At 36.6% G+C, this 27,085-nt stretch overlaps 1 protein-coding gene across 2 annotated transcripts; it reads right to left on the bottom strand.

The window, feature by feature from the left end:
- Positions 1-1,467: 1,467 nt before the first annotated feature.
- On the bottom strand, positions 1,468-27,085 carry TFRC (transferrin receptor). Of its 2 annotated transcripts, none has more exons than XM_063093002.1 (19): positions 27,018-27,085; positions 21,534-21,592; positions 20,739-20,940; positions 20,044-20,242; positions 18,596-18,745; positions 18,259-18,361; positions 16,568-16,681; positions 15,879-15,977; positions 15,362-15,501; positions 13,765-13,919; positions 12,882-13,001; positions 11,678-11,763; positions 11,381-11,444; positions 10,210-10,277; positions 9,160-9,218; positions 8,858-8,939; positions 6,222-6,443; positions 5,091-5,231; positions 1,468-4,490 (listed from the first exon to the last, which is right to left on the bottom strand). In XM_063093002.1, exons 2-19 carry the CDS (start codon positions 21,567-21,569, stop codon positions 4,248-4,250), a joined length of 2,283 nt encoding a protein of 760 aa, XP_062949072.1. In that variant the 5' UTR covers positions 21,570-21,592; positions 27,018-27,085; the 3' UTR covers positions 1,468-4,247. The 2 variants fall into 2 exon arrangements, with proteins under 2 accessions (XP_062949072.1, XP_062949083.1); XM_063093013.1 differs by lacking the exon at positions 27,018-27,085 and adding an exon at positions 24,882-24,972.

The raw sequence follows: 27,085 nt of genomic DNA, 5'->3' as shown, positions 1-27,085 counted from the left end.
TCTAAATGACCTTGGGATTGGTAATGACTTTTTAGATACACCACCAAAGACGTGATCCATGAAATAAATAATAATTGATGTTAGATTTCATTAGAATTAAAAACTTCTGCTCTGTGAAAGACTTTGTGTCAAGGGAATCAGAAGACAAGTCATAAATGGGGAAAATATTTGCAAGACATACCTGATAAATGATTATTATCCAAGATATACAAAGAACTCTTAAAACTCAACAATAACAGGGCTGGCCATTTAGCTCAGTTGGCTAGAGCATGGCCTTGTAACACTGAGGTCAAGGGTTTGGATCCCCATACCATACAGCCACAAAAAAAAAAAAAAAAAAAAGATAAAGAAAAAAAGAAAATCAACAACCATGATTTAAAAATGGGTGAAAGATCTGGCCACCTCACCAAAGGTATACAGATGGCAAATGAGCACATGAAAAGATGCTCAAGGGCCGAGCCCACAGCGCACTCGGGAGAGTGCAGTGCTGGGAGCGCAGCGACACTCCTGCCGTGGGTTCGGATCCTATATAGGAATGGCCAGTGCACTCACTGGCTGAGTGCTGGTCACGAAAAAGACAAAAAAAAAAAAAAGATGCTCAACATCATGTCATGAGAGTTGCAAATTAAAACAAGATACCACTAGATGGTTTGGCCATTAGAATGGCCAAAATCCAAAACACTGACAATACAAACTGCTAGCAAGGATGTAGAACAACAAGAACTCTCATTCATTGCTGGTGGGCAGGCAAAATGGTATAGCTACTTTGGAAGACAGTTTGGCAGTTTCTTACAAAACTAAACATATTCTTGCCATTCGATCCAGCAATTGTACTCCTTAGTATTTACCCAAATGAGTTGCAAACTTATGTCTACACAAAACCCGCACACAGATATTTATAGCAGCTTTATTCATAATTGCCAAAACTTGAAAGCAATCAAGATGTGGTTCAGTAGGTAAATGGATAAACACACTGTGGTACGTCCAGACAATGTCCTGTTATTCAGCACTAAAAGGAAATGGGCTATTAAGCCACAAAAAGACATGAAGGAAATTTAAATGCATATTGCTTAGTGAAAGAAGCCAAAAAGGCTATAAGTATGATTCCAATTATGACACTCTGGAAAAGGTAAAACTATGGAGACAGTAAAAAGATCAGTGGTTGCCAGGGGTTATGGGGAAGGGAGGGATGAACAGACAAAGCACAGATTAGGGTAGTAAAACTATTCTGTATTATCTATAATGGTAGATACATGTCATTACACAATTTGTCAAAACGCATAAAATTTACTTCATCAATTGAAACAAATGAACTATTCTGGTGTGCTGGATGTTCATAAAGGGGGAGGATGTGTGAGTGGCAGAGACAGGAGATATATGGGAACTCTGTACTTTCTGCTCAATTTTGCTGGGAACCTAAAACTGCTAACAGAAAAAAGTCTGTGTAAAAAATATATATATGACAACTCAGTGTTCAAGCATTTTATTAAGTCAGATGAAGAATCTCCATATTGTTGCACATACCAGCTTGTATACAATTTTAGGGGCATATCACTTGTTCACAAAGATATAGCTGCGTAGTAGGTTGGTAAGTCTAAAATTTCAAGAACATTCAAAGAGCAAACACAGTAAAGGTCATGCAAACTCTAGAAAAGTGAATCATGACAGAGCTCACTCATTTTATTCTTTACCTCCAAAATGTACATGATATTTAACCAGAAAAAAATCTGAAGACTAGCAAGTTGTCACCAGTCAGATATACATTTCATTCAGGAATAGTAAGCCTCTTACCATGGACTGACTTGTTTGATTGGAAATAACCCTAACCATAGAAAAGGGTTTTTTGAACAGATTTACTGCTATAAAATGTATGCCCTTTATTCACAGTATGCTTTGAAGTCACTGAACTTTCACTAAAGTATGTGTGCATGATACTCAACCCAGGAATCCCAGCTATGACCTTTTCACTTAGCTACACTAAATATCAGTCCAAGATAAAAACACTGTGAAGATTAAAGAGACTGAGTAACAAAACAATTCAGTGAGCCTAAAATAATCTAGGTCTACGTCTTAAGTAAGTTGACATTAAGTTTAAGAATCTTAAGAAACCCTATAGATTTTTTTCTTAGGTGGCAATTCTGAGCTGTCCTGTGACAGGTGATTTATCAGATTTATAACAATGGCTAATTAGAAATTAAAATCTTTACTCATGTAGCCTCAAACTTATTTGTTCATATCTATGTTTAACTTATAACCACTAAAATATATTAATGGGTAGATAGACATGATCAAAGATCCTTTTGCAAGCTTTGCCTTCTTACCTGCTTTACTCCCGGCTCCCCCCAAACCTCCTATACAACTTCCCCCTGCTTTAAGCCAAAAGGTCAATTCTGGATTCAAACTTGTCTGAACTAAATTTATAGGAGATAACAGGCAAATAAGGGGATAAAGTTAAATTCATTTGTCAACAGCAAACGTTATAAATGTATGCTACTTTCCCACGAACAGAAGACCCGGAGATACAAAGATAACAAAACACTCACATAAAGTTTTTTTTTTTTTTTTTTTTTTTTTAAGAATCTTGAAGAAAGTAATTTTATTTTACAGTGGTTGAATTTACCCATCAAATGCTTAATGACCACAAAATGTTTCTGCAACTAAAAGATAGATAATTATAGGGAGTTGGGAATACATGTTAGATACTAACTATCTTCAAGCTTTGAAGATATCATTGCATGAAGAAAATTATGGGAAACACTGTTCCCGATAATTACGTACACCCTTAGTGTAACATATGGAGATCACTGTCTCCGATATAGACACTGTGGTAGGCAAAAACTACCTTGTTCTTTATACATTATGGAAGACACTGCTCCCGATAATGTGTTAGGTTTGTGACAAAGGTACTGGAAATTTTGCAAAATTGGAATTAAAGTTACACCTTGGATAAACTAAGCTGTAAAATCTTGCATATATGAGTACTACCACAGCCTTTAAGTGACATTTATTTATAACTTAGTCACAATTCATTACATTTGGGAGAACTATCATTTTTATCTGGTCAGCTAAATAGAAGTCTAATGAGCAACTAATAATTGAATTTTTCTCTAATACTTGGCTTTATAATTTTATTCGGCTTGCGGCTATTTTCTAAAACCCTCAAATGTTGACCACAAATGCAAAACTTCCAGTATCTGTTGGGTTTTATTAGCAGATGCTGCTTTTATTTTTAAAAAACGACAGTATAACTGTCATAATTATGGAAGGCACTGCTTCCGATAATTATCTTCTATAAAAAAAAAACACCATTTATAGTGAACTCTGTCACTGATAAATAAACAATAAATATCTCAGTGCCAAAATGACAGAAAGCTTTCCCAAAAGATTAACACTTCAGCCAAACTTTGGCAGTGTGTTCTTTAAGTCTGACAAACTGAGTCTGAAATTTAAACACCTGAAACTGGCTCTCTTTCAAAATACTTTGGAAAAAATAAAAACAACAAAGAACTAAACAAAGGACTATGGGGCAGAGGACAGAGGAAAAGAAAATATACTAAGTCTTTGGCTTCTGGTCTCCTCTTTTCATAACATTGAGGTTAACACATTAAGGCCTGACTCCTGCAATAAACAGTCGAACCTCATTATAGCCAGCTGAAGGACCTCTATTTCAGACTTCATTGGCAAGAAAACAAGTCCCATCTCTTCTGAAAGTTAACTGTTTCATTCAGGGATGCAGAAACCAGATAAATCCGTATGGAAAGACATATATCTCATTTAGAGAATAACATCTTACAACCTAGTATCTCCTATTTAGCATCAAATGAAGATGGAGGAAGATCACACTAACCTACCACTTTTAACCCTCAGTAGAACCACCTTCTTCCTCTCACCTCAAAAGATACCAGTTCATGTCCTTAGGATTGAGAGCAATGGTTCATGTATCTGGTTCTGACAGTTTCATAACTATAACAGGGAAGAGGCAGTTACCATTACAAAGCACTTAAAATTCTAGAGATAATCAAAGAAAATATTCTATTATGAACATTTTTTTTAAGTGATTATTCACTTTAAGTTTAGATACCTACCATATATTAAAAGCTGCTGCCTAAAGACATCTAGTAGTACCAAAATGACTGGGAAGAATTTTAACATTAGGTTTTGTAGCCCTACTGAAAATTTAGCACAACCAGCACAAGTCTAGAAACCAGACTACCCTGCTATTCTTATGTAAGTTATGGGTATCACATTTAAAACTCATTGTCAATGTCCCAAATGTCACCAGAGAGGGCATTTGCAGCCCCCTGAATAGTCCAAGTAGCTAGAGCCAATTGGTTTCTCAACAGTGTAGCATTAAAAGCACTGTTATTTTTCTGACGCAGCTTCAAGTTCTCTAGTAAAGCTGACAAAGTGTGAGAGCCAGAGCCCCAGAAGATATGCCGGAAAGGAAAATCTCTTGGCGATACATAGGGTGAGAGGAAGTGATATTCCACCTATGAAAACAAAACATACAAGACAGCTTACACAGTGCTATGACTTTTGTTGTGAGGAAAGAAGCTAACATAGTAAAACTGACTGTCAGTCTCTCACTTCAAATGTTAAAATTTCCCTGAATTTAAGCATGTTGAGAACCAGGCTCCTGATCTTTTAAGGTTAAAATTCTAAATCAAACTGTCAATTCCTTCGTAATAGTCAACTTTAATTGTACTGAGATTTTTTTTTGGTTGGAGTATATATGAGGGTACACGACAAGTCCTTTGTTTTTTCCAAGCAGACTAGGATAAAGCAGTTAAGGCTTGATTAATTAAGCCCTGAATGAGATAACAGAAACAGAAAATGATAGCTAAAAATCATTACTGATTTCTTCTAAAAAAATCTTTTTGAAGTCTAAAAGGATTAATAATAGGGTAAATGTCTCTTGTATTTTTGGTTTAGATATGTTGGTTTTAGATCTTGTAAGAGAAAATCTGTACTCAATTCTATAGCAGCAAAGGATTCTAGGCTCCTCAAGTTGCTCCACTTTTTAGAAATGCAAACTTATAAACTAAAAATTTAACATACTTTAATTGCCCCTTTTCTAAGTGCTTACTTACTTTCATGATACGATCATTAATTTCCCTCATGACGAATCTGTTTGTTTTCTCAGCATTCTTGAAATCTGTTGTTAGCCTGGAAGTAGCTCGAAAAAAGTCTCCACGAGCAGAATATAGCCACTGTAGATTCAAGCCCATCTCCTGAAACAGAAAGATACTAAATTCACTATTAGAATTTACATTTCTCGGCCGGCCTGTGGCTCACTCGGGAGAGTGCGGTGCTGATAACACCAAGGCCGTGGGTTCGGATCCTATATAGGGATGGCTGGTTAGCTCACTGACTGAGCATGGTGCTGACAACAACAAGCTAAGGGTTAGGTTAAGATCCCCTTACCGGTCATCTTTTTTTTTTTAGAAAAAAGAAGTTATATTTGTAAGGATGTTATTCTATATACCATTCTAATTTAGGTGTGGCAACTGAGAAGATTCTGATAGAAGGAAGTGACTCACAGGTAAGCCCAAGACTCAGAATGCTGGACTTAAGCACCTTGTTCAAGTGGCTCCAAACTCTATAAACTAAGATAATATGCCCATACTTGAGCCCAGCAGACAGTACTATTATCCATTTTTACCCTCACAAGAAAACCATTCTCATCAAGAAATTTAAAACAATTTACTTAGTAAAACTATATAACCCTATACACTATATTGTTTCCAGTTTTAGTTTCCTATGGGGGAAAACCTCAAACATTTTGGTTCAATGAACTTCAGAATCTAGTTATTTCCATCTGGTAAGTCCAATTTTCTGAACATTTTCCATTAGTTTCGAGTTTCAAGAAAGCCTTAATAATTAAAAGTTGGTGATTTACTTCAATTAAGGGATCTGTTAAATAGACTCCCAGTACCATAAAACACTTATTAATATTAATTTAATGTCTGAACACTAGGCACACAGGATCAATACTAAATACGATAGTAACTACTGGCTATGTTCTCCTTCCATCTACGTTGTGTCTGAAAGGCATATAGTCCAAATTCATAGTTGTGATCTTTGTATTTTCTGGGTCCTACCTATGGACTGCCGGGAATGCATGAATGATAGAAAACTTAACACAGCTTTAGCTTTTGGACATCATACTTCAAACTGCTTAATATGTCAGCAATAAGAATCTTATTTCAGTTAGTGCTCACCTTTATGTCTGCTCTGAATTGGTTCAAATCCCTCACAAATGAAAGTATTTTGTTGTTATACATCTCATAGTCCAGATTCAATTCAACATCATGGGTAAGTTTAATCATGAACTGACCAGCCACTTCTGCTGCTGCACGTGCCATTTTATTCAACTGAGGAATTTGCTGAATCAGTACCTCATAGGTATCCATGGTAGTATCCAAATAAGGATAACCTGTGTCCTGGAAAGAAAACTAGGCTTTTATATTCATGTGAGTTAGGAGAGCAAGAGCTTCACATCCTGGCTTTGCCATCAAGGTAATAAATAGTAGCTGCAATTCTTCCCTTATTTCTAACATATTCCCACCCAATTTTTTCTCCTATCTGCTGCTTTAAGACACCATTCTTGCTATCTACTCCTAGAATGACTACTTTTTCCAAGTTTTACAGAATCCTTATCCTATCATATCATATACTCTGAATAGATTTCTAGCCAAATTCCTTGATACTGTATCCCTTGTTTTAGGAAGTTTGGCCCATATTAAAGGTGAAAGAAGAGCATGCATAAAATTTACTTTCAATATAAAATGTTACTCTTAGATTAAAATATACCTTCTTCCCAATCATGCAGCACTTTTTTTTTTTTTGGTGGCTATCTGGTAAGGGGATCCAAACCACGTTACCTTTCTAACAAGAATGTTTGATGGTCTACCTTCATTAGACAACTTTGGTAACTATTACTTACTCTTTTATTCCCTACCATTGCCCTTTGTGAGAATCACATTGATAATCCTTTAGTTTGACCTTAATTAATTACTTTCAGACTATATACTTCTCTATTACTGTACCTACCTCTTAAACAACACTCAAGGTTTTGACATCTCAAACTACATCTGAAGTTTTTGAAAAACATGACTTTTGAACGTCAGCAAAAGTCATCCATAAATTCCTTCAACCATAGGACCTGACACCCAGTTCTTCCTAATGTACTAAATAGACATTGTGACCAGCTATTTCAATACCATTCATACTGCTGCTCTAGTGGAAGGTCAAGAGAATTCCAACTTTGTTAATCTCTAAATGTAGATCTTTCATCACTCCCTCACTTCAGACCTTTCCCCTCCTAGTCCTAGCTAAAACACCCAGTCGGCACCTTGGGGCCCACCCAGGGACCCGGAGTATGGAGTCGGGGACCGGACCCTCCTCCCACAACCAGGCACACTGCACCAGTACCTCGGGGCCCGTCCAGGGACCTGGAACATGGAGAAGGGGACTGGACCCCTCTCCCACAACCAGGCACATGGCGCCAGCCCCTTGGGGCCTGCCCCAGGGACCAGAGGCATGGAGAAGGGAACCAAACACACCCCACAGCCAGACATGCCACCAGTGCCAAGGAGTATGCCAAAAATAGCACCTCTACGTGGGTGGCCCACCACAGCCACCACAATAACCGTGGCTGCTGCAAAAGCGACTAGGCGCCACAGCCACCACGCAGATGGTCCACCAACCACTGGAGTGCATTCACACAAGAAGAGTCACCAGCAGAGACAAAGAAAAGAAGAGGAAGTCTCTTTCCACAAAACCCATTTCAGAGTGACAGAAGAAGCATATGCTCTATGATAATATTGGGGGACCTGATCACATCTCTCAGCATTGGACAGATAATCTAGGCAACAAGTTAACAGAGTAACCATTATTCTTTCAGAAAGAGAGAAGAAACCTAGGGCAATTAGAGAGGGGAGGCAGAGGGAATGGGGGAAGGGGAGAGGTTGGACAAGGGGCATAAAAAATAATTAGGATTTGTAACAATATACATGCTAGTAATATTGATTTAATCAATATCTCAATGTTCAACCCCCAAAATATGTACAATCGATTTTGATTCAATAAATAAAATAAATTAAAAAAAACAAAAACAAAACAAACAAACAAAAAACCCCCAAAAATAAAACACCCAGTGATAAGAAGTCCAGTAAGGACCTGGCCTCTGCTAGATCAATAATTTGATGCCAAAGTCAACAACTTCTACCCCAACCCCCTACACTAACTCTAGGATCTCTTCACTGTCAGAAGACCTCACTACAGGGCCAGTTTTCCAACTCTAGCACTTCAGCACAAAAGTCCTCATCATTTTGTTTACTCTGCCTGACCTTCAGTGCCTTTGAATTGGTTCTTGTACCAAGCTAATCTTGTTTTCCTCAACTTGTTCAGTTCAAAGTTCTGTCTCATGACAACCTTACATCTGTTTGGTTTTTGTGCTTTTACCCATAATCCCTACTTAAGAGACTAACATCTCTGGGTAAACATCTAGAACCATATTTCAACAGGTATCTAGAACAGCGTTGTCCAGTAGAACTTTGTTTGATGGAAATATTCTATGCCTGCACTGTCCAATAGGTAGCCATTAGATATTCAATCATACAAGAAATTAAGCCTTGTTATTAAAACTCAGCAGACTTCATTGAAGAAATTTTAGCAATAAACTGAAATGTTAACTAAGCTAATTGAGATAAGTCTATATTAAGACTGATAATAAGAAAGTAGGTAATAATTACATGTGTATAACTTCAAAGATTTTAAGCACTCTAGGAAACTTGGTCTCAAAGTTGATACAAGAAGATCTAAGATGTAATGCTTTAGAGTTCTTCAGACTTACCTCAGAAAAACAGAAAGAAACTGCTGGGATTCCAGAATATGCAAGGAAAGGGAAAGCAGCATTATCAAAAGAAAGTTTCTCACTGCAAGGAAAGCGAGAATGTGTGTTTAGAAAGGTTTCTAAAGAACAGACTGTGCTTCCATGCAACCCTCTCCCTACTCCAAATAAATTCTTAAACTGAATCTCTCTGGGGATAGGTAAGCTCATTGCAAGGTTAGGTTTAGATTTCTACCTAACATAGTAGGTGCTACTGGGCAATACTGCTTTTCTATTAGCTTGTTCATTCACTTTTCTCAACTTACACTTTGTTGACCCAGTTGCTGTCCTGATATAGAGACCGCCCAGTAACTGGATGTTTCACCTGTAAAATAAGAAGTTAATTTATCATTAAAACCAACTTTTCTAAACTTAGTTATTCAGGCTAGTTACTAACATGTTTCTCTTTATAAACACTTATAAAAGTATTAAATTTTTACTGTATCTTCTTGAATAAAATTTTCTTTAAGACAGTTAAAACAATCTCAAAGGGGAGGAGGAGGGAGGAGAAGGAAAAAAGAGAAAAAAAACAATCTCAAAGTTATTCCTACTAGGTTCATGCTGTCAGTTGCTTTAATTTTGGTGAGGAAAAAAATGTCTTCCTTCTTAATTGACATTTTAAAGGTGGCTTAACACAATTTCAGAAGCCCTCTGTAAACTTAATGATATGCCTATCTTGTTTCTGGTTTCTTCCTTCTAGCACATTTTATACTGCCAGCCTAATCAGCAAATACATTACTGCCTTGTTTGAGACCCTATAGTAATCTCTTGTTTCCCATGGGATCAAGGCCAAGGTCTACCATCTGACCTTCGTTTCCCTCCTACTTTAATTACTCCAACATGTAGCCTCTAACCCCATTAGGCAAACATTCTCTTTCATGTGTTCATCCCTCATTCAAAACTATGGTCATTCACATGTCTGTCTTTATTCAATAAATGATTCATCTGGCCTTCGTATTTAAGTCTTAAGGATAGTTCAAGTCCACTTAAACCTTCCTTAACATTCTGACTTTATAGACAATTCCCTGTGGGCTCCTACAGTACAGCTCAGGCCTCATGGCATTTTGTTATATATTCTTAAATAGACTACATATTCTTTGAGATCAGAGCCCTTTATATACCACCTCCTTTACTTCACATAGTTCAGTAGGGTAGGGACCAGTAAGACAAAATCATAACTTAACTATTGCTGCTATAGAACTTATTCTAAATTCCTCTTACTGGTTACTGATAATGGCTTAAATACCAATGTTTTTCATTTTATGTAAATGACAAAAAATGAAGTGATACACTTTTGTAATTAGGTATACACTCACATCTTGCATCGTTTTCTCAATTAGCGTATACAACAGTGGGCTGGCAGAAACCTTGAAGTTCCTGGTACCTGCAAAGAAATTATTTTAACATTGCCCCTTCTCCAATCAAGAGAATTTCACAGTGCTGCTTCTACAACTAAAACTAAATGACAAACAGGAAGGCAGTGACATAGATCAGTGGCCCTATACAACAACTATCCTATTAATAAAGTAGACAAAAAGTAATTTAGGAGTCAAGTCCTTTAGCAACTATGCTAACTCTAATTTGACTCAACTGAGGCTCTTACTCCTCGAGTGTGCATACTTTAATGTTAGTGATTTTTTTTTTAATACTTTTTTACTGAAGTTTTAGGTTCACAGAAAAATTAAGAGGAAAGTACAGAGATTACCTATATATCCCCTGCCCCCTCACCTCCCACATTATCAACATTGTGATTTTTTTTTTAACCTTTTTAGTTCATCCAGGTTAGGGCAGTCATCTGCTAGCTATAGTAAGCTTGCTATACTCAATACCTTCTGCTGCATAGGTAAAACGGAAATAATGACTAATCTAATAAAGATTTAGTTTAATTGTTTTAACTCCTTCCCTTTTCTTCCCAGTGTAGACATTTCACTATTCTCGGTTCATCCATTGGCGACATCTGCACTTTCAGTAACATTCACTCTTTTAGAAGTTTGATTATCCAGTACTTCTATCAGTGATGGCACAATCTAGCAGGATGTGAATTCGTTTCTAAAAGTACCATTCTATATGGTATGGTTTAGTTCCTTCTGGTCTAAAATATAGTCCAGTCTAGCAGTTCTAAAATGTTAGTGCATCAGAATCACCTGAAGTGCTTGTTAAAACACAGTTTGTTGAACCTATGCTGTAGTTTCTGACTCAAAAGTTCTAGACTGGAGCCTAAAAATTTGCATTCCTAATAGTTCTCAGATGGTCCTAATGCTATTCATCTGGGGACCACACTGAGAACCACTGCTCTAGACAAGGCAATCTGCACCCATTCTGTAACTTGGACAGTTTAAGAGAAAGCTAAATCAATCTTTTGATCTCGTTACAGCCAATGTAAATTGTAAAAAAAAAAAAAAAAAAAGTGCTGTTTTAGAGAGCTTTCTTCCACTATTTCAAGTTGTTTACCTGAATTTATAAACAGCTAATAAAAAGGATACTTACCAAGAACTGCTTTATCCAGATTAATGTAAGTGAAAGCCTTTAAATGCAAGGAGGAAAGGTATCCCTAGAAGAGAAGGGAAAATAGTAATGTCCTAATATGTATTAATCTATTTATTTATTCATCACACAGAGGAGCTATTATGAGGGATTCATTTTGAAATTTGGATTCTATTGAGACTAAACATATAAAGGCAAAAATAGTATAATCAAACCTAAAAGAGCATTGTTTCTGGAAGGCAGCTTAAGCCAATACAAGTTTAGTGCCCATTCTAGGCAAGGATGATATATAAATAATACCTCTAGCCATTCAGTGGCACCAACAGCTCCAAAGTCTCCAGCACTCCAGCTGGCAAAGATAATGCTTCTGCTGGGTTTAAACCCATCTGAAAGAACAAAAAGTTAGCTTTATCCTGGGAAAGTTCATAAGCAGACAACTAACTTAAGATGAATCAGAGAAGCTTCAAATTCAAGATAGCAGATTCAAAAATATATCTTTTCCTTTTGAGATGCCAAGTGAAAGAGCAATAATCAGGAATTGGGGCTGGCCAGTTAGCTCAGTTTGTTAGAGAGCAGTGTTACAACACCAAGTTCTAAGGGTTTGTATCCCCATACTGACCAGCCTTTTAATATTCCAAAAAAAAGGAATATTAAAAGTAATCTGCAATGAACAGGATAGGAAATCGTCTGTAAATAAGAATCCAAGTGTATAGCAGGAACTAGCTTATTGGTAGTCTTTTATAATTCTGTTCTTTGAATCCCTTAACTTCTGGACCAAGAGATATTTGAAATCACAGTGTAAGTATGAAGTGTTTCTTCTTTGAGAACAATCTTCTTAGAGGTAAGTCACATAAAACACTGGATTATTTTAAAAACAATTATTATGAAATAGAATGAAAATTCACAAATTTAAGTTATAGAAAGAGTTTCCAGAGAAATTACATTTGTGAAGGCTCCTATTGGGGCTACATGTGCCACCGCCCCCCATACCACCACTTCCATGGGTATGTATTTTTATGCATTAACATACTTTGTATAAAAGTTAAGCACTGCAATATACCCTATGACCCAAAGATTCAAGAACATGATGTGGGTTTGTATGTGTGTAAGCTGGTGTGGAGGAGTAACTAATACCATGAAAGAAAGGCTTGAAATTAAGCAGAACAAATTAATAGTTAATAGCTGTAGGTCTTAGTAGCACCTTGGTAGAGAGGTATGCCACTGCTTTCCAACAGATTCCTCAGGGACTATGTTAGATTTACCATGTCATTCTGAATACGTCAAACTAAGAATTAGGGCTCAAAGAAATTGATGATTCCCAGTGCAATGAAGACACTTTCACAAAAAGCTGTTTCAAAGTCAAAAGACTGCCTTTTGTTTAAGAACTAAGGGTCCAGCATGAGAAAACCATAAGAATATAGGCAAAAGTAAGCAAAGCATATGCTAACATCTACAACTCAAAGTAACACATAAAAGTTCAAAGGTCTCAAAATTTGTACTCTACCTTTTAAAACCATATCAGAGAATATCCTGGCAAGTTTCAATAGAAGAGCTGTTCCTACACTGGATTTTGCAGCTCCAGGACCCCAGGCATCTCTCTGGGCCCCTACTACAATATAGCGATCTTTAAAAAAAAAAAAAAAAAGATAACTTATGCAATCAGGTTTTTAACTGTTTTCAAATACTGAAGTCTAGAATAAGCATGTCAGTAGAAGGGTAAAAGTATAGTACATGTATTAAGGATAAAAGAGGTTTATTTCAGATGTGACTTAGGACTCCAGGGATTAAAAATTCACATCACAATATTCATCTTTTTTTCCTTCTTAGTATTGCTATGCTTCTTCTACATTACCAATTAAATTTACTCACTGGCTACTTATTTATGCTAATTGTTTAATAAACAACTTAAGTCCAAGGGCTTTCCTTACTAAACGATGAGACTATTTGACTGCATTTAAATAGTCTATTCCAGGAACTGGCAAACTACAGCCTATATGCCCATTCATTATGTATTGTCTATACCTGTTTTTGTGCTACAATGGAAGAGAAGAATAGTTGCAACAAAGACGGTATAGCCCACAAAATGTTTATCTGACCCATTAAGAAGAAATTTGCTTACTGCTGGTCTAGTCAATAACTTAAAATAGATTTTCTAGTCATAATGGTCGGTTTATAAAAAGTCAATTTTCTAGGGCCTCATTACCTCCCAATGAAGCTGACATCAAAACAGCTCACTTTAGGACAGACTAAGATTTAGTACTTCACAAAGCCAAGCCGAGAAGACTTTCCTGCACTCCCTCCTTCTCTGGCCACATCCTTAAGAATAGCAAGGAAAATTTTAAAAATAAATAAAAATAAAAAAATAAAAACAATACATAGGTCTTTACCTGGTTCTTCAAAGCCTTTAATAACTCCAAAGACGTTAAGAATTCTTGTCTCTTTGAGCACATTGTTCACAGTGAGCTTCACTTTCTTATTTTGTAAGGATAGCTTACATGAAGAGTCTGTACCCCACCTAGAAGGACAGTCATCTTCCATATTTCTAGAAGTAAAAAACAGGCATTCTAAGTTATTGTTATTTCCCCCAGGTTTACAAAATCAGTCATATTTTCTATTCAGCAAAGTTCTAGGTTAAGAGGATATATAAAGAGAATATAAAATTTACTCCCTAGTGGCCAACCATTTGTGTCTTACTCTGTTCTATAGGCACTCATTTGAAAACCATAAGTAACTTTTTAGTTTAAACAATGTTTTTAAAAAATTTCTCTACCTGTTGTCATCTGATGTATGCCTTACTGCCAGAGACATAACTATAGTTTACATTTTAAATATGTACCAAGATGGAGTCAGAATAAAGGTCTTCTATAGAAGTAGATTAATATATTTTCATGTTTTTCAAGCCTCTCCACTAACAGGAGTAATGTACATTCTTATCTTAGTTATAAAAGAATATTGCTGTGCTGCTTGTAGTGACATATCTTCCTCTATCTAATATTCTTCATGTGTTATCCAAACAATGACTGTTCCCAAGAGGCTTACATATAGGTTGAAACATCATTACCCACTACTACAAGAGGGTAAGATAGGGGGCTGGCTTCACAGGTTAAGAAAGATTTGTAGATGGTGGGTAGACTTACCTGATTCTAAGTTTGGTATAAGTCAACAAGAATCACCTATTTCAAATGTCACTTAGCATTACTGATAGTCATATAGAATTTCACAAAGCCCTATTACATGTAGATGCTCTCCATTTGAGACCACTCTATTAAACATTATAGATTTTAGCTATCCAAAAAGTTGAAGAAACAGAATCAGAGGGGTTAGAGTAACTGGTTTTACATCACACAGCAAATAAATGTTTGCATAACAGTTTGAAACTACAACAATACCAGGTGGGAAATATGTCCACATCAAGATAAAAATTAATGATATGTACTCTAATCAGACTTGGATCTACTTTTAAACCCACTAGGTAGGATATGCAGAAGAACTAATCATAAACATAAAGCATGTGGAAACTGTCATGAAAAGTGAGGCTATTAGTCTATAGACAAGGAAATTGAAATTGTTCTGCTGTTAAAAAGAAAACAATCCTGAACTAATGGGTGTTACAGGGAGTAAAATTTGAGCTCAATATGAACTAACATTTTCTCCAACAACTAAATGGGTTGGCATAGGCAACAAAGTGCTTCACCATAGGAAGTACTCAAGCATAAGCTATGCCAGAAATATTGCACATGGAATTCACTGGGTAAATTGGACAAGGAGTTTATAAATCCAATGTCTATTATTAAAATCACTTTATGGAGGAAAACTTTCATTTTTATCTATACCAAATTAATAGCTAACCATCCCCCAAATGCCCAAATGTGGATAATTATAAGCAATTGTTTTAAGATTTGATCAAATCAACTTAAATATATTATCATTCTTCCCTAATCATAAAACCTCACCCTGCAAGAATACTTTCAAATAGGAACTTACGCAAACAACTTTTCTGCTCCAGCTCTGGAAATTGTTTGGACAGGTATATTAGGCAATCCTGATGACTGAGAAGGTGGAAACTGAGTGTGATTGAAAGAAGGGAATCCAGGTGTATAAGGGTCACCTGTTCCCAGATGAGCCTAGTAAAACAAAAGAGTAATTAGGTCTATCAGGCATTTATTCAAGACGTTCCCTATAAGATTCACATTTAGTATGAGACTATAGCCCAAGCTTAGTTTAGCAAAGTCTCAGAGTCTGAGTGGCTCTACAATGTGACTCTTGTTTTTAATATGGCATATGCCAAATTCTCAATTCAAGGCACTACTGATAAAGTACTTTCAGCAACACGTACAGTAAGGTAGGTCTTACGTCAACATAATCCATCTTCTTACTGCTAAAACTCTCCCAGAAAAAGAGTATTTAAGGAAGACACAGTTCTATTTCCACTTTTGTAGATGGAATCCAGTAACAATCTGTAGAACCCCAAAACCCATTTACTCAAGAAATAAGAACTTACGTGTCCAAAGAATGGAAGCTCTGCCTTAAAAATGGGAAACTTGGCCAAATCCATGTATATCAAGACACCAATTGCATTTAAGCTTTCAGCATTTGCAACCTAAAGAAAAACATATAAAGCTCAGAAGATTAAGATCTGATCATATAAAATAAGAATAATAAATTACACTTTATGCTAAAGACAAATGGTCACAGAGGACTAGACTGATACTCCCAGGTTTCCAATAGCTTATACACTCAGGAAAAATTTTTCCTTTAAAATTAACTCATTAATTAAGGAGAATTTGGAAGAAAGAAAAATAATAAAAATCCATTCAAGAAACCACTATCCTTTGATATGTTCCAGTCTAATCCCTTCTATAGGTTTGGCTTTTAATTTTCCTTTTCATAAAACATACTTATAACTGAATTCTTTATATATACATAAAACTGGGTTACACAGACATAATTTAATAAACTTTCACTTAAGCATTTCTGATTACTTCCTTTTCACTGAAAGACAAAGGCTGCAAAATACTCCAAGTGGATATACACAGTTTTGAAGTATCCTGTGACTTTAGGTAACTCTAACTTACATGATTTGTTCAGCACTTTAAGACTGCTGGTTTTCAGAATGTGAGAAAATTAACAAGAAATACCGTTTAACTGAAGAATACTAAGATACCAATGTATTTACCAACTCCTACTCACCTTTTCTGCAAAAGTGATTTTCCCTGCTCTAACAATCACTAAAGATCCATTCACAGAAGAGTTTAAATCCTCGAAGTCTTTTTTAGTGCCAAAATTAGCATGGACCAGTTTACCCTGAAACAAAGACATTAGATTTATGAGCACTACGGTACCAGAACAGCTCTATAATCTGAGACAGAAGGGTTTTACAGATTGAATCTGAGAGGAAACCAAGAGAAAAAAAAAGGGGGCCAAATCCTAAAAAAGATATATGTGAGTTTTAAAGTCAAAACTGGTCAGAGTTATCAGGAGTGAAATCAAGATTTCTGGCTTCCTATATTCATGTCTTTCATCATCCCATGCTATCTTTAATCTAAAGGGTATTTTACATGCTTCAGATATTTCTAGGGAAAAGAAAGGGTAATAGGATATGATATGTTAAACAGAGGTATATGAAACTAGTCATGGCAGCACCATTACATAAGATTCCCACAGCTGAACCCCAGACAACTGAGGACATACATAGGAATAGGTTTTAACTGAAAGGTCTGATAATAAATCTGTCCAAAAATGGGTAAAGACTATCCTTTACAATAAAGAGACTTGCATAAACTAATTTTTAGATGTTTATACAAACTATCATCATAATGTACCTAAACTCTATTAGAGTTCAGATGAACAGCTATCTATATACTGACATTAACTACCAAATATCTGAACACAGAAAGCTTGCAGGTGAACTAAAACCCTCATTGTTCTTTAACAAAACAATCTACCCATCTCCAAACTCCTGGTTTGTAGGTAGCCAGGGAAACTGATACAGCACAAGTAATCAGGAAGGCAGAGAATAACCACAAAACATCATCTGGCTTGAAAGGCACCAACTAAATATAACCCTGACATAACAAATATGTGGTTTTTAACCTGAAAATGGTCTACTCTATCTAGCTGTTTTCTATTTCTGTAATAGTTTGGCTATATTTTTGCCTAAATTTAAAAAGATCAAGCATTGAAGAATCATAAGACTAGACCCCAACCAAGACGGATATTTAGATCTGTCTCCACATAAGGGGGAATCTGATATATGAATTCATTTAGCAAATACTACCATGTGTCAGGCACTCTCCAAGACTCTGGGACATGGCAGTAAATCAAACTAACCCCTAATTCTTCATGTACCTTACATTCCAGTGGAAACAAATCAATAGATAATGTCAGGTGCTACAAATACTATGAAGAAAGATAAAGCGGGATAAATAAAATGATTAGAGGGAGGACATCTTTGACAAAATAATCAAGGAAGCCCTCAACAATGAAGTAATGTTGGAGAAGAGATTTGCACAGAGTAAGGGAACAAGCCATGAGGATATTTAGGAGAAGACTGGTCCAGGCAAAGGGAAAGGCAAGTTTTATAAAGGTCTCGAGGTTGGAGCATGTTCTCGTATAAAGAAGAGCAAGTAGGTAAGTGAGAGTGGCCAGAGCAGAGTGAGTGAGGAGAGCAGTAAGACTAGTGAGGGCCCCCAAAGTACCATAATGAGCACTTTGCATTTTATATTGACTGTGGCACTGGCAGGTTGGGAACAAAAACATTTCATGATCAGTTACATTTTACAAGTAAATTCACACTATGGCTCCTAAGAACAATAAAGATAATGAGTCTTAGAGCTATTCAACAGGGAAAAGAGTCTCGTGGACTGTTTTGCCTTACTTACAGTAACTGTCGTAGCCTTACTATATGCCACGTAACCCTCAGGACTTTCCACCAAGGATACTGTGTCATTGTTCATATCCACTACAGTCACCAAGTTTTGAGCACTATTAAAAAAGATTAAGTTAAAATGAAGCTAAGCCATCGTGAATAAAAAAACTAAACAAACAAAAAATTAAATAGCTTTAGTACATTTAGCATTTGACTTGCATATTTGGCTTGAGAAAATTTAGCTCTAAATCTTAAATCTTAATTTTTATTTCAAAAATCTTTGCTATATTTAGCACACCTGAAAGTAGCTAGCTACTTCTATGAAATCAGTTTGCCATCTTTCAACATACCTCCCTTTAACCTGAATCTTAACAAAATGTTCATCACGCCAGACTTTGCTGAGTTTAAATTCACGGAATTGATTTTCAACAAGAAATGCGACACTTTCATCTTTCTGAGATCCAGCCTCACGTGGGACATAAGAATTTTCATTCAGCTGCCTGGAGGAGAAAACATCTTTGTTAAACTTAAACTTAAATCTAATTTTAAATAAACATTTAACTCAAGAATCAAGCAAATTGTCTTGAAAGAATAACTCAGTACTATTCCTCATAGTTAAGATAAATGAACTGGGGCTGGCCGGTTAGCTCACTTGGGAGAGCGTGGTGCTGATAACACCGAGATCAAGGGGTCGGATCCCTGTACCAACCAGCCACCAAGGGAAAAAAAAAAAAAGGATAAATGAACATCTGGATGGACCCCCCAAGAGACAAACATAGAAGAAAAAAAAATTGTGCCCAATATCTTGAGTAACCTATGACTTCAAACTTGTTAAAACCTCTTTATCCACCATAAAGCACTCCTTCAAGGAAAGCTCCATACTAATACAATATATATGCTTAGAGTGGTTTTAGGGGAAATGAGTAGCTTCCAGGAGATCTACTATAAGCAAAATGAAAGACAGTAATACTGTTGGTGAACTCAAGATGTATACCTTTGAAGCATTCTGAATCTCCTGGAAGCAAAGTGCTCCTTGTTCTGATCTCTGTGGCTCTTTCTAAATATACTCAACATATCAGTTCTTTGATTTTGTGTGTGTGAGTGGACTATACTCTCACTTTATCCATAATGACTGGTGTATGGTATACACAAAAGTATTCACTAGATGAAGTAAAAGTGCCAAGATTTCTAAGTTAAGACTAAAAGAGTTATAGTACCATTGAAATTGCAGGAAGCTAGCAAAAGGCAAAGGACAAAATTGTTCTTTACACAGACACGTATCTAAGGAAGATATTAAAAAATCTAAGGAAGAAACCTCAACTTCTTGGTGTATGGATTAATGGGTGAGAACCTGCAGAAATCAAAAAAATGCTAGACATATGAAGTCAGGCAGTCAAGTTAGTCATGGTCTAGAAGATGAAGGTTACTGATACCCCTGTGGACAGTAGCAGAGCTCAGCATCATGTCACAATAGGTTTATATGGAAAATCAGAGCAGAATAAAGACTGACAACAAGCAATAAGCTACAAAAAGTCAGACAGCAAAAAGATGCCAAGAATTTTTTTAAGAAAAAAGAAAGAATCCCCAGAACAGTTCTTTTTTCCTTATCAGCATAGTTTCAATACTTTAAGGACCCCTTACCCCTATAGCTAAGTATGGGAAGTCTCCCCTACTCTAAAAAGTCTTTCCTCTTAAAAAATCTTTTCTCTGTCACCCTTATTTTGTTTCACCATACCTAATAATCAATAAGTATTTGTTTAGATATTGAGGTTGAACTTGTGAAGTAGCTCAAGCTTACTTGATGATGCTGGTGAAATCAGTGGTATTCAATTTCTCTGACAACATTGTTTTGAGGTCTGCCCAATATAATTGAGAAGGTATTTCAGGAAAGTCCTCTTTTGACTCCTCCATCTCTAGAGACTCTGTTACTGACGGTGTCTCACACTCAGCTTTTGGTTCTGCACGTTTATAGTAGCCCAAATAGCCAATCATAAATCCTAAAGATAAAAAAAGTTTCAGAGTTAAACACGGAATTTCATTTATAATCTATTCCCATAGAAGTTGTTAATATTTTTAGCTAAGCCTTAAAAATACTGGTTTTAATCAAATTCTAAGTAGTCTGAAAGGTTTGTATATTTTAAACTATTTAACCCAATAAACTATATAATACCTTTATTTTATACAATTACACGTTCAAGCACAGGTACCTTTTCTTCCCAGAAGCCTTCCTTGAAACCTTAGGCTAAGTTTTATGCTACAAATATCCTGTGCATATTTCTAGTATAACATTTGTACATTATATTGAAATGATATATATCTCCTTTCTCCCAACAAATTAAATTCAATGGCAGATACAGAATTTTGGTCATCATATTCCTCGTACCTAGCACAATGGCACTTAAAAAAGCCCAAAATTAGTATTTACTAGCTGAAATAACAGACTTCCCAGAGTTGGTTATAAGGAACATTTAAATTTTGAATGACCATTCTTACCAATCAAGAAGAAGATGATTACAGCAATAGTCCCACAGCAAATACTTCTATTAAGCCTTTTTGGTTTTGTGACATTGGCCCTCATGTTATTGTCAGCATTTTCTTCCTCATCTACAGCTAGTTTCATCTCCACATGACTGTTATCACCATCTACTTGCCGAGCCAGACTAAACCGGGTGTATGACAATGGTTCGCCACCAAACTAAGATTTTTTTGAAAAATAAAAAAAAGAGAAAGCATTATGAAGAAGAGAATAGGAACATTTGCAGAAAAGTTTGGTCAGATACTATACTTGTTATTGGGCCATTACTGTAACTTGCTATACATTCTTAAGGGAAAAGAAATTCTTCTTTCAAATCAACATTCTTCCCTGTCAATGGCAGATAAGGGCCAGATCACACACACCGGTCCTTCATCTTATTCAGCCTTTTCATTCAGGGTTTCTGTTTTGTATGTCTCCTACTATACATTTTTTCCCCATTACTTTATAAATAAGGAATCCTACTATACATTTTGATCAGTGCTTTCTTTAGTTCATCTTATCTGCTTGGCTGTCTCCCTCCACCACATCCAAACCACCCTGAAACTTCTTACAATATTTTCCATAATTAAACATACTCAGGAATGAAGATACCCCTTCTTTTGTGGAATCAGTTATGCCTCAAAACCCCCAGTTCAAATGAAAATGAATATCTGATGATAGCTTTGGGTATTATTTCATGCTTAGTGGGTGAAAGTCATGCTTGTATACTTCGCATTGTTGTGGACAATGAATTACAACTGAAAATATCTCACCAAGTTAGAGAATGCTGATCTAGCTTGATCCATCATTCTGAGCTGCCACACAGAAGAACCTAGTGTTAGAATAAAGAATTGATATAATGAGTATCTGTATCAGATTAGTGAACGCTTTTCATTACCAGGTGATATTTATTATTATAGATCAAATTTACTTTTAAATGTTATCACCTTCCTAGAAAAGGTCTTTAACCAAAATATTTAGTTTACATGACAACTAAATTTAGTGTGACCCTTGATTGGATCCTGAATTGAGGTGGGGTAGTAGTGGCTATGAAGGATATTATTGGGACAAATAATAAATGTAAATATGTCAACAGGCCAGTGGTGCAATGGAGAACTCGTCTGATTACAGATCAGAAGAAATGTCAATATGGATTGCATACTGAATGACACTGCTGTATCTAAATGTTAGATTTTGGGAGTGTTAGATTTTGGTACTGTATTGTGTTTTTAGAGGAGAATGTCCTTGTTCTTAGATTAATGCTGAAGAATTTAAGGATAAAATCTATAACTTTCAAATTAATATTTCAGTTAAAAAAAGTATATAAGAAATAAAGTAAATGTGGCAAACTATTAACAAATGGTGAATCTAGGTAAAGGGTATATATAGGTAAAGTCACTGTACTATTATTTCAATTTTTCCTATAGCCTTGAAATTTTTCAAAATCCAAATGTGGTAGAAACTAGTTAGAATGTCATCTCTGATAAGTAGATTTAAGTAATTGAATTTAGTAGTCAAAGAAAAGGGACAAAGAAAATACAAAAAGACAATAGACTATCACCTAGAAAAAAAACAAAACGAAACTACAAACTGAAACAATTAAATCAAGACTGGTCATGCTACAAAGACCAACAATCATCTCCAACAGGAAAGGAGACAAATCTTTGTATCCCTGTACCAGCCAGCTCCAAAAAAAAAAAAAAAAAAAAAAAAAACACACAATAAAAGAAAAAGGAGAGAAATCCTAATCCTTCTGATTAAATGAACAGTTCCTATAAATGATTTGATAGATCTCTGACACAAAAAGAACAGACAAAAATAAACACAGATCATGCTATTTTGTAGCATGAAGAGGCCAATTATCTGAGAGGCTTGTTGTTCATGGCTGAAAACTGATCATCTAAAAATTAAATTCAGTGGGGTTACTGGGTTATAGAAATAGCATTCTCATCTCTGGAAATTTAAGAAATTAATCTTAACATTTTTTCAAAGCAAAAGACACCTCTGTAATCGGGAGAGTCCTATATGTTAAGTTAAAGCCTTAACTAAAATCTGGATTTTCTAATTTAGTTTGAGTGCATCTAGATGTTTCAAAGTGATATTATGTTCAGACTTACAAAATGAACATTTATTACTACCTATTTTAAGATTTTTCCTATATACAAGTAATCTGACAGCATATTAAACACCCACATGGCACAAAACAAATTGTGAGGTATACACAGATTGTAAAGTGAAAAGAAGTTATATAGATTATCATTAGAAAGTCTATCTAAAACCTATTAACAAAAAAAAATTTTAAAGCCCCAAGCTTTAAAGACTAGAGTCAATATGCAATAGATCATATTCTTAGAAGTACAATCTCTTGTGCCTTCTGGTACAAAAAGCTTATCATTGCTACTGCACCAGAACTGTACAGACCCAATCACTAGAGCCAGAACTAGAAGGCCCCACCCTGAACCAATTTTAATCACCCATTTCTAGGAAAAAAAAATGTAAGCTGTTTACAAGTTTAACATCTGAAACATTTTCCAGTTTTAAATTAATTTTAAGACTAAAGTGATAATACTTAAATAAGTGATCTAAATAATTTTTTAAAATGATGAGATTGAGCAATTGTGAGTCTGCAGACAGGTAGATATAAATAGAATATGTAATTATAATTATGTATAATTAAAATCTAAGTATATTTTTACTGAGAAAACAGATGTTACTTCCATTTCAACCCCCAGACACAAAATTAAGACTGTAACATAAAAGAAATCAAGTCAGAGAAAAAAATTGTGACCTAGGCAATTTCCATTTTAAACTCATTTAACTCCACATCTCTGAAGACCACAGTAGTTCTATGATATCTACAAAAGTTACTCCTCAAGTTTTATATATAACAAATTGAGTCATTCTTTCAAAATGAACCTTATACATAGTATAGAAGCTGTCTATTTAAAATAACCTCAATGAATTTTCTTCCAACTGAAATCACTCTAATTTATGTGTTCTAAAAGCATGAGAGAAGCTTTTCATGCCAGTTATAAAACCATCCTGTCTATAAACAGGTAGTTAAAAGAGCACATCTAAAAGCCAAAAACTATTTCCAAATGCTGATAATCGATCACACGAGACAAACCAAACATCACTTTGATTTTTATTCGTATTAGCTATTTGTATATCTTTGGTGTTCCCAATGCCTGAAAAAACTATTCAATTTCTCATATTAATAATCAAAACTAAGGTAAGCAAAACATAGCCCCACATGTTTTAACCATGAAATTGAAGGAGGATCTGAAATGTCTAATTGAGCTGTGAAATGGAAAATAAGGGGCAGGCAAAGATACTAGCTGGACTACAGCCCCAAACTTCTTTAAAATTCAATCATATTCCTACTTTCTTAAAATATGGCATTAAATTATATTTAATTTTTAAAATACAGTAATTATTTTGAGGTATTAAGCTATTTTGGAGTGTCTCAAAACCAGAGATCTGTACACAATACACAGAGTTAAGGGGAGTGAGGAAATCAGGTACAAAAATACACTTTTACCTATGCATAACATAATTAAAGCTGCTACTCCATTTTTCTTGAAATAGGAATAAGCCAGTTGTTTGTTATTACTGAAAGCCCAATTCAATTTAGAAAACAGGCCACTGGTTCAAGTCCTTGGAGCTTACATAAAATGAAGTTCTTCTACCACTTTTGAGGCTCTGTTCTAGAAAGCTTCACTTCTTAATAACAATTTCACTGCCCTCTATTTTCTCCCCAATAAGACAGAGCACAGCCCCTGCCTTTACACACTAACATTCTTCCAGTTCCTTGAGGTCCTACTCATTTCTTCCAGGTTCAGCTCAAGGGCCCTCTCTTTGAAGCCTTCTCTGATTTTCCTATTCTGTGATACTTGATACTGACTTATAAGATAATAAGGGGTAAATATATTTTATTCCTCAACAGTATTAGGACATGCTTAATGCATATGAGATTCCAAATGATATGGAAAAAATATTGTGAAAACCTTGGATGGAATCTTTTCTCATCCCTGACACTATTCTGGTTTATCCTGAAATCACTGGGCAAAGCTGGGGTACTAGGGAGATTTTTTTTAAAGCAGAAAAACTTTAAAGTTTACCTGGTAGGGCTCCAAGATCTCAAGCAACTGGTTGTAGATAACATGCAAATATTTCCCTAGACAACTACACATTTGCCAGGTGAAAAAGAAACGATTACACGAACATACAGAACTTCTGCAAGGTCCTCAGAACTCATATGCTTGTATATACCCAGAATGACTTGACAAGAGATGGTCAAGGTCTTTCCCAGCTTTAAAAGTCTAACTTCATGGGCCTATAACTAGAGGGGAGTAAAGGAAATCAAAGAAAACAAGCAGAATCTTCATTCCCATGCAGTTTTCTGAAAAGAGATTGCCCAAATTGAAGGTCTGAACCACTTGAAGTCATTGCAATCTATTTTGTGTAGTGTTCATCTGAGAGAGCACACAACACAAGCACCTACACAGAATAGTTCCAAAAGGCCTCAGAGGGTCATTTTTAACAAGCTTTCATTTTCTCTGATTCAGGTTTAGCTGGGAACCTTGCTCCATTATAGATAAGTACATTATCAGAGGCAAATAACTGCCTCGCTTTAGGGCAGAATTTGGCCTTAGGCCAAACTACTCTACTCATCCACCTTCAATATAGACCAGGTTTACTGCCACCATTACTTGATGAGAACATCCCATAGAAGAAAACTTAAAGGGTGCTATGCTATACATAGCCCTTTGGAAAATATTTGATATTAATAACAAAAAGTTTTAAACTCTGAATTTTCTTGTAAAGCATACTGAAATTATTATAATCCGAAACCGAGAAAAAAAGCCCAGCAGGGCCCACAGTACTTTTAGAAAGTCTAAGCTTAATTTAATTTTCACAGAAGATAACTTCTGGAAATCAGCTTAAACGTCTTTGTCAATGAGGTCAAATTCTCCAGGTCAGAGACAATTAAGTCAGCATCTAGTATTCCAAACTCATATCTAATCCTAGAATAAAAGTATCAGGTAGCCAAATACTTCTGTATCAGGACTACTATTTCCTACTTCAATCCTCTAACCAAAAAAAAAAAAAAAAAAAAAAAGGAAAAGGAAGCAGTATTCAAGTCCACTGGATAAATGACTACAAAGTCACTGCAAGCAGAGAAAAAATGTTAACGGAAAAGAATTAAGTCACAAGATATTTTATCACTCACCCTCCCCACTACCACCTTAGAGAGCTGTCCAGCAGAAACAGTGACACAATGGCTCTCTACAGCGTTTATCAATACAGCCCAGTTCTTTGACCATACCGCTAATATCCAAATAGCTTTTACAAAAAGTCTTATTCCTATGGTCTCCCATCTTGTAGCGGGGACTGCTAGCAATATTCCTAATGCGAACACCTGCAGCGTTCAGTTGGACTCTGCCTCGGGAAAACAGAATCTACATGCAAGAAACCGGGCAGGGCCTGGCAAGAAAAATCAGGTTGTTCCGGAGTTCAAATGTACAGTGTACACAAACCCCCATCTAAATGCCCATGACACGCTCCTAACTGAATCGGGGACAGCTCTGTCCCTTTCAGAGACCAAGGCACGCCTGGCCCCGAGGAAGCGAAGGGTTACGAGCCCAAGGTCACCCAACGAACCCCGACAGCCTTTCCCTGGGGCGACTTCCTGGAGCAGCCACGTGCTCCCAGCCGAGCATGCATGCCAGTGCTGTCGCGGGGTGGCTGCCCCAGCGCTCCCGAACCCGCGGCCTAGAGCGGGCTCAGGAGGGCCTGCAGCTTTTAAGAGCTAGCGAGTGAGGAACGGAGATTGGCGGGGGCGTGAGGAGCAGGAAGCAGAAGGGCAGGGCGCAGAACGACCATGGGGTATCCCTCATCTCGCCCTCAGAGTCCTGATAGAGAAGCCATTCGCCGCTCCGAGACCAAGGAGGGCGCTGAAAGGCAAAGAAGGGAACGGACCAGAAGCAAAGGGACGCCCTTCTCCCCACAGCGGCTCCACCCCGCTGCACCTGCACCCAGCAACTCGCGCCGCCGCAGCCCCCTCCCCACAGGCTCGCGGGCCCGGCTCCATCCCGCCCGCCCGGCGCCGCCGCAGCCTCGCCGCTCCCCCTGCTGCTTCCAAAGGCTGCTGGACAGCACCGCAGTGCGCCGGCCCGGAGAAAGCTCGGACCAGCCTCGCAGGCTGAGGGGAGGACACAGGGTCGGCGGAGTCTCAGCAGCAGCGCGTCACTCACACAAGCACCTCGCCGTCGGCCGCCGACAAAGCCGCCACCCGCAATCCTGACGCCCTCTGAGGAAAGAG

This window comes from Cynocephalus volans, chromosome 1, assembly GCF_027409185.1.
Source record: "Cynocephalus volans isolate mCynVol1 chromosome 1, mCynVol1.pri, whole genome shotgun sequence".
Lineage (NCBI taxonomy): Eukaryota > Metazoa > Chordata > Mammalia > Dermoptera > Cynocephalidae > Cynocephalus > Cynocephalus volans.
This window is presented reverse-complemented; position numbering and strand designations above follow the sequence as displayed.

Bases quoted from the DNA above. Each gene is read 5' to 3' on its own strand.
- TFRC (XM_063093002.1), bottom strand. From the start codon at position 21,569: ATGATGGATCAAGCTAGATCAGCATTCTCTAACTTG. The intron at 16,682-18,258 runs GTAAGTAAGGCA...TCTTTGTTTCAG, and splicing joins GTAAGGCTACGACAGTTACT to GGTAAACTGGTCCATGCTAA. The intron at 15,978-16,567 runs GTGAGTAGGAGT...GTTTTTCTTTAG, and splicing joins AAATCACTTTTGCAGAAAAG to GTTGCAAATGCTGAAAGCTT.